At 50.5% G+C, this 7812-nt stretch overlaps 1 protein-coding gene across 6 annotated transcripts in view; it reads right to left on the bottom strand.

The window, feature by feature from the left end:
• The window catches only part of AGAP1 (ArfGAP with GTPase domain, ankyrin repeat and PH domain 1), a 313696-nt gene extending 312873 nt beyond the window's left edge, over nt 1-823 (bottom strand). For 3 of the 6 annotated variants that reach the window (XM_042035327.1, XM_042035328.1, XM_042035329.1), the window contains exon 1: nt 343-821. In XM_042035327.1, coding sequence (XP_041891261.1) covers nt 343-505 — 163 coding nt within the window. In that variant the 5' untranslated portion in view covers nt 506-821. Of the gene's footprint in view, nt 1-342 lie in introns of all 6 variants that reach the window. The other 3 variants (XM_042035324.1, XM_042035325.1, XM_042035331.1) reach the window with 2 other exon arrangements.
• Nucleotides 824-7812: the final 6989 nt, after the last annotated feature.

Genomic DNA, 7812 nt, shown 5'->3' with positions numbered 1-7812 from the left:
GGGGGGGCATAAACAGAGCCATGGGCTGGGGGAGGTTGGGGAGGGGGGAAAATAAACAGAGCCATGGGCTGGGGGAGGTTTGGGAGGGGGGAAAATAAACAGAGCCACGGGCTGGGGGAGGCTTGAGACGGGGAACAGGGCTGGCGGACATAGGTGCGGGGGAGCACAGCCGTGGGCTGGAGGAGGTTTGGGGGTCGCAAGGCAATGGGGTGGGGAGGCTTTGGAGGGGGCCACAGGCTGGAGGAGGTTTTGAGGGGCGCAGGGCCATGGGCTGGAGGAGGTTTTGGGGCACCCCCCCGCCGCTCGCTCCCTCTCCCCGCCGTGCCGGGGCCGCCGTCTCACCTTCGATGGCGATGACATGCTCGCGGATCTGGTTCTGCAGCACGGGCTCTTCCACCCGCTCCAGCAGCTCGTAGATGGAGTAGATGTTGGGGTGCACCGACTCGAAGCGCTGGATCTCGGCCCGGATGGCTGCCGAGTTCGCCAGCTGCTGCTGGTAGTTCATGGCGCAGCCGCTCCGCTCCGACCCCTTCACGCTGAGACCCCCGGGCGGCGGCGGGGGCGAGCCCGGGCCGCCGCCGCCGCCTCACTCACCGGACAGCCCCCCCGCCCCGTGCCGGGCCGGCAACAGCGCCTTGGCCTCGCAGCGCGCTGTCACTTCACAACGGCGGCGGCGGGGCGGGGCAGGGCCGCCCCCGGCCCCATGGAGGGCGGGAGGAAGGACCCGCTCCTGGTCGCGGTCCTGCTCCCGGTCCCGCCGCCTCCTCAGCCGCTCACGGCTCCCGGTCCCGGTCCCGCTCCTGCCGTCCCGTCCCCTCCCCCCCCCCCCGGGGCCGGCCCGCCCCCCCGCCAATGGCCGGGCCCCCCCGCACGCGCGCGCCCCCGCGGCAGCCAATGGCCGGGCCCCGCCGCGGCCTCGCGCCCTCCCGCGCGCTCGCCCCGCGTCCTTCTCCGCTCGCCCCGCTTCACGCTGGCGCAGGCCACGCCCCCCGGGTGAGGTCACCGCGCAGGCCCCGCGCTGGCCCCCGCACGCCCCCCGGGCACGCTGGGAAATGTAGTCCTGCAGGGAGGCGCTGAGGGAGAGTCGGGGTCGGGCCGCTCCGCGTCCCCTCAGGGACACCGGAGCCGCCCCGGAGCCGCCCCTCTCCCCTGCCCTGCACCGGGGACGCGGGGCCCGCCCCCACGAGCACCCTAAAGCGCTCCCCCCGCAGGGAAGGATGGAGCCCCTCACCGTAAATCCGGTCCTCGCAGCCGCTGGAGCCCTGAAAGTGATGAAAGTAGGAGATCTGTGCCCAAAGTGCGCCGTTCACGCGTGGAATGGCAGCCCCATCCCTGGAAGTGTCGCTTGGAGCGCCCTGGTCCAGTGGAAGGTGTCCCTGCCCATGGCAGAGGGTGGAATTGGCTGATCCTTAAGGTTCCTTCCAACTCAAACCATCCTATAATTCTATGACTTGTCAGAAACATTTATCTCAGGGAGTAATGAAGCACTGTTGTCACTGCATAAACAAGGGTTATTAGCAATACCATTTGCAAGCCAGCTGTGCACTGCCAGGCATTGACCTCGATTAATCCATTTTTAGGATCGATATTCTATGGATTTAAGCTCCAAAGCTGTGAAACTGTGGAGCAAACTTTGATACAGGAAACAGCATAAGGACAACTTGGTATAGGGTATCCTCAGGAAAACCATATCCATTCATTCTACTGACATATACCATGGCAAGGAAGAGAGTAATTTCGATAATTCCCACCCCCAAATGTCTTTATTTGGGTATAGAGCTCTGGCCTGGCAGGGCTGAGAAGCAGCCATGCTCCTTTCCCTGTGCAGTTGTTTATTTGATCTTACCTGCAACTGCATTTTTGTGTTTTGAAAATATCATTTGGGGTCATCTTTTTCTTGAGTGTTGGCTACTTGGAATGATGGGAAGGACAGAAGAGGTAAAGGTTTTCAAAAACTTAACACATTTGGGCATTGGGATAGGACAAGGCTAAATGGTGTTAAGCTGAAAAAGGGTAGATTTAGATTGGATATTGGGAAGAAATTGTTCCCTGTGAGGGTGGGCAGGCCCTGGCACAGGGTGCCCAGAGCAGCTGGGGCTGCCCCTGGATCCCTGGCAGTGCCCAAGGCCAGGTGGGACATTGGGGCTTGGAGCAGCCTGGGACAGTGGGAGGCATCCCTGCCCGTGGCAGGGGGTGGGATGGAATGAGCTTTAAGCTCCCTTCCAACCCAAACCACTCTTGATGTGATGGTTCATACCCCTAACCCCCCCCAAAAAAAAAAAGAACTATAGAGGTGACAAATCAAGCTGTGATATGAGATTGAGTTTTTGGATTGGTTGCTGTCTGCTGCAAGAGTTGTCTTCTGCTCATTTGAACAGTTCAGGGGCATACGGTCATAGATACCTGTGTCTTCTCCCCTCTTCCTTCTCAACAGAAATTGGTATCATTTTTGTCAGCTTTCTTGTTTTTATTTTCTAATCCTAGTAGGAAAGTCTTGGGTGGCTAAAGAAAAAATTAAAGAAGGCAGGAAGAATATAGTCCCTGTTTCCACTAGCAATTGCCACTCAGGGTATTAATGATGCTGATAAAAATTTGTGAAACATAAGAGGATTTTTGCTTTCATTTACCTTAAAGTATTTGAAAAAGCTACATGTATGTAGAAATCGGGATGCAAGCTGTAATTCTCCCCTTTTCCTCCCTGTGTCCTGATCTGGAGCAGAGACACTACCTCACATTTCTTGTCTTTCAGAAAATGCCAAAACAAGCAGCAGAGCCAAGAGTCAGGCAACAGCCTCTGCTGTATGTGGGGCTGATTGTTTCCACTGCTGCCATATGCTTTGTGTTCTTCCAGCCCTAAAATTCATGGAAAACAACTCCCAGAGTAGTCTCAGCTGTAAATGAATGCGACTACTGCACACAAATAGCTGAAGCATTAAAACCCTGTGTTAATATAAAGCCTTTTCTTAATATTTTCATCTATAGTCCTCCTGTGAAGCTTTTGCTGCCCTGATTTTTTTACTACATAATACCTTTCGTGTAAGCTTTGTAAAATCACAGCAAAATATAAGCTACTGTTGCAGCTTATGTGGATTTCTCTTGTAAGAAGTCCTTAACAATAACTGGTATTTTGCTTGTGCTTGCAGCTGAGATTAGCCTGAAATGCTGCTAGTGCACAGAGAGATACTGGATACCTCTCCTTGCTCTCCAGCTCTGTTCTGGAGGGTCTGGCACCTGAAGCATTCCACCAAACCTTTAATGTGAACTGGCAGGGAATGACTCGGGCACTGCTGCTGTGAGCAGTAAGGAATTTAGGTTTGTTTTTCTTTGGTCTGGGAGCAGGGGTAACTCAGGCACTTCGCAGCTTTTTTGGGTCTGGTTTTGTCAAAGGCAAGATGAACATGCTCATCTGGGGAGGCCATGAGTCCCAGACAATTTTACAGGTATGGAGGGGCTGATGGGCTGTAAGTAAAGCAGGCAGAGTGGTCCCAGTGTGGGTTAGCCTTCTGGAACTGGTTTTCCTTTCTGAGGGTGAAAGCTTGCCAGGGGTGAAGCTTCCCACCGCTCTCCCACGCAGCTGGTTCCGTGCTTAGGTCTCTAACAAAGTTCCATCTGTGCTGGCTTCCTCCTCCTCCTCCCCATCTGGCAAATCCACTCATTCCCCTGCCTACAGAAAGCCAGTCTGGATGGTTTCCTTCTGCTTTTGGTGCCTTGTTCCTGGAGGTATCAGTAACTGGAAAGCAGCACTGAATCAACATCTCCAACAGTTCTATCTCCCGTCACATGACAGGGCTTATCCACTTTGTGCTGCTCCCAGTCTGTCCACCAATCTCTGCAGAAAATGTAGGAACGAATTTTGAGGAGTCACAGCTGATGCACTTGGACCCGAGGCATAGGGACAATGACATTTTGCTTTTGGAACTGAGCCTGGACGTGTCCACCTTAGTGGAAATATGACTGTACCAAAGCTCCACGGAGATGTTGCAGGCAGAGTTCACGAGCCATTATAAGGTGATGTTTAAACAGAGATCTCGGAAATGGAGAACTCTCGTGGAATTTCATTTAAATGCTGACTGTACCTTCCCCTAATGCTTTGTTGGGATGTGGAGGAGCTTTCCTGGCTGCTGAAATGGGAATTAGGCAGCACTAGCTTATAGTTACTAATCCAGTAGCTGAAGTGTTGATTGGAGGGGGAAAAAAGTTTTTAAAGTATTCAAGCATCCTATCCTGACCTGTGCCTGAATTTAACATAAATTAAACATCACAGACAGCTTGACACAGACTCATTTGTAGACCTAACAGGAAAGGGATTAGCTAAGAAAACTGAGAACATGAGGACTCCTGCATCATCCAGGAGAAGCTATAAGAGAAATCCTAGCTGATGCTTGTCAGCAACATTTCTCTTAACTGGGACTGTTTCTGTGTCTGTTCACAATCTTAAAGCCTGGCTGTTCCTGGGATTACTGTTGGTGTGAGCAGTGTTTTGTTTAATAGGCAGGGAGTATCTGGAAAAACACAGGAGATGGAGTGTTAGAGATGCCTCTTTGTCCCTACTAATACTGATATTGCTATAAAGACTGAAATCAAACCCATATGAGAAGCAGATATGGAAACATCAAGTTTTCCTGAATTATCTTCCTCGTACTTTTCAGTGAATATAAAACCTTAAATAGGTTAAGCTTCAAATTGGGATGAAATTCTGTTATTTTACTGGGTAAATATTTGGGTCAGTCAGTTACTATTACAGAGTGATTAGATTGCTCAAGAGGCTTTGAAACAAATGTAACTAATGAATTAACCTCATTCAGCGAGTGTGAAATCTGTTCCAGGAGAAATGCCAACTAGTTCAAACAATACTAATTATGGAGTAGCAACAACAAGCGGCTGTCAGAGCTGCAGCTCATTCCCCAGTGCTCCTGTCATAACTGGGAAAATGCTGTTCTGTCCCCAACCTGCCTGAAAAAAGGTGGGATGGCAAAAGCAACCTGCTTTTCTGGAGGTGGGAGCACAGATTAAATCTCTGCTGCAAGGTCAAATTATCCTGCTTAAAGGGTCTTCTGGTCAGAAGTGAGCTGCGTACCAGCATGGAGCTGCAGAACAGTGAGGCAGCAATAACTCTGTGTGTTCACCATATGGGGAAAGGAATCCGAGAGTCACTTCTCAACTCTAGCCCCAGGGACTTGGATTTCCACTAACCTGAAACTTTCTGAAATGTTAAAATGAGCCATCTTTTAAACTGCCCGAGTTTTGGCTCCTTGTTGATCTAAGTTTCACTGTAAAACCATTTACAACATTTACAGATTTGCAGAACTGCTATCTTCGTAAAACCAAAGTCGTCGTTCAGATCTGGAGCTGTGCTGTGGCTTTGATAAGGCTGATGAATGTCTGTGCTCTACCTTTAAAGAGTTTTCAGTGAAAAGAAATGGCTTCTTCACACAAAGCAGGTTTTAGGTCCTAAGTTCTACCTGAGCTACCCAAAGCTTAGACAGCTTCATTGCAGCAAAGATTCAAATCATACACAACATTAAAAAATTGTTCAGTTGGTACCCCCGAGTCAGGGTTCAGTTCACATCCTGAATTTTATAGCAGAGCAAATCCAGTGACAGCTTCATATGCCAGCTCCAAGATGCTCAGCACTTTATTGAGCTCTTATCATGGCTAAATATGATTACACTGAAAGTGTCTCTAAGCTTGTTGCTGTTGTCACTTTCTTGACGGAGAATCAATATTTGATTCACCACATAATTCCATGTTAAGCTTAGGTCTCACTTCAGCTGTGGCATGCTGACAGGGCTTGAAATGTTATGGAATACCGTGGGCTCAGTTGATACCTTGGAACTTTCAGGCACAGGCTATTGATTTAATGCAGGAAAACCATGGGAGAGGTGACTATAGATTAGTTCAAACTCATCTTTTAGAACAATTACCTTAACATTTAATAACATGTTCTGTGCATAATGCTGTGGCATCCAGCGATAAGGAATGAAGAAACAGGATAAGAAATTGATACAATGAAGTCAAAACAACAAGGTCTTGCTGGTGAATGTCCCACGTGACTTATTTTAGGAGCAAGACATTGTGGAACTGGCAGATTTGTGGTGACAGATCGCACAGTTCAAATAGCAACTTGAAATCATTTGTCTGGTAAGAAAACAAAACATCTTCTTTGGTGTTAAGAGGAGTGTGAGCTGTTACTGATCAGTGCAGGGATGCAAAAGAGCATGAAAACTAATCTGAGGATGGTAGTCGGGGCTGGTCATGGTACTTCCCTGCATTGCAGAGGAGAAATCCTATTTTTTTGCCCTTGACACTTGTGCATATGAGTGCAGACATTACAAAAACAGCCAGCAGTAGACTGTAGCTTCTTAGAATCACAGAATCATTGAGGCTGGAAAAGACCTCCAAGATCATGGAGTCCAACCTTTGACTGTCACCCAGCCCAGAGCACTGAGTGCCACCTCCAGTGATGGGCACTCCAAACCTCCTGGGCAGCTTCTTCCAATGCCTGACCACCCTTTCCATGAAGAAATTCCCCCAATATCCACCCTGCCCCTCCCCTGGCCCAGCCCGAGGCCGTTCCCTCTCCTCCTGTCCCTGTTCCCTGGCAGCAGAGCCCGATTTCCCCCCCGGCTGCCCCCTCCTGTCAGGGACTTGTGCAGAGCCACAAGGTCCCCCCTGAGCCTCCTTTGCTCCAGGCTGAGCCCCTTTCCCAGCTCCCTCAGCCGCTCCTGGGGCTCCAGCCCCTTCCTTGGCCACACTCCAGCCCCTCAATGTCCCTCTGGCTGTGAGTGCCCAGGGCTGGACACAGCCCTCGAAGGGCCTCAGCAGGGCCAGCACAGGGGATGGGCCCTGCCCTGCTCCTGCTGAGCACGGGGAAGAGAATAACAAGCACTCTGCTACAGCTGTGCAACAGGTAGCCTGCCCAAGAAGAAGAGTGCTGTCACCAACACCAGATTCTGTGGGAAGATATGGTGGCTTTGTAGAATTGTTCACTTCAGTGCCTCTCAGGATGGTTATGGACTCCCTGTGGCAACACCTGGAGTACAGCCCTGCTGCTTGTTACACACAGGTCTGAGTTTTCTACTGAATGTGTTTATTTGAGTGTGTATTTGACACCAGCATCACTTGAATTTGCCTTTCTTTGCAGCTTCTAACTCCAAAATCAGTGAGATTTTCCTGGTGTAGTAACTCCAGCCTTTCAGCTTTCCCATGTAAGGAATTCCCCCCAAGGCTGACGTGCAGCCCAGCCAGCCCCTTGCCCCTGTGGGCAGTATTCCTGAGCAGTGCTGTGTCAGAAGGGGGTCTCCAAAGGGCTGGCATCTAGGACACGGTCACCATAGAAACTGGGGGGATTTACTCTGTGTCCGTGTCAGTCCTTTGAGCTGCTTAACAGCTCGCTGATAACAACTCACACTCACACAGCTCAAGGCGCGTGGCAGAGACGGGGCTGTCTGCAGTGCGGGCTGTGCGCAGATCCCGGCAAGAATTCCCTGGAAAGGCTCTCCTACTCACTGCTTGTATGCATCACCTTGTATGCCCCCTTCCTGTAGCTGCAGCTTCCTCATAAAAATGTAATAAAACCCCATGGGCTCTTTGTCTGGAGACAAGGAAGGGCTCCTGGCACACTTCCACCATCCCATTTTGCTCATGGTTTGACCAGGTTTGTCTGACCTAGTTCTGTTCATAAACTGGGCTTAATGGTGAAGTCTGGAAATGTTCCCAGCTGCCAAAGCCAGGCTATTCCCTCTGCAGTAATTAATTGCAGTTCAAAAGCCCTTCACCAGCTATGTATCATAACATTAACATAAAAAAACA

This window comes from Corvus kubaryi, unplaced genomic scaffold (genome assembly GCF_017639235.1).
Source record: "Corvus kubaryi isolate FWS band 111438036 unplaced genomic scaffold, C.kubaryi_AGA036_p1.0 37383, whole genome shotgun sequence".
NCBI lineage: Eukaryota > Metazoa > Chordata > Aves > Passeriformes > Corvidae > Corvus > Corvus kubaryi.
The sequence above is the reverse complement of the archived record's forward strand: the minus strand, read 5'-3'. Positions and strand labels throughout refer to the sequence as shown.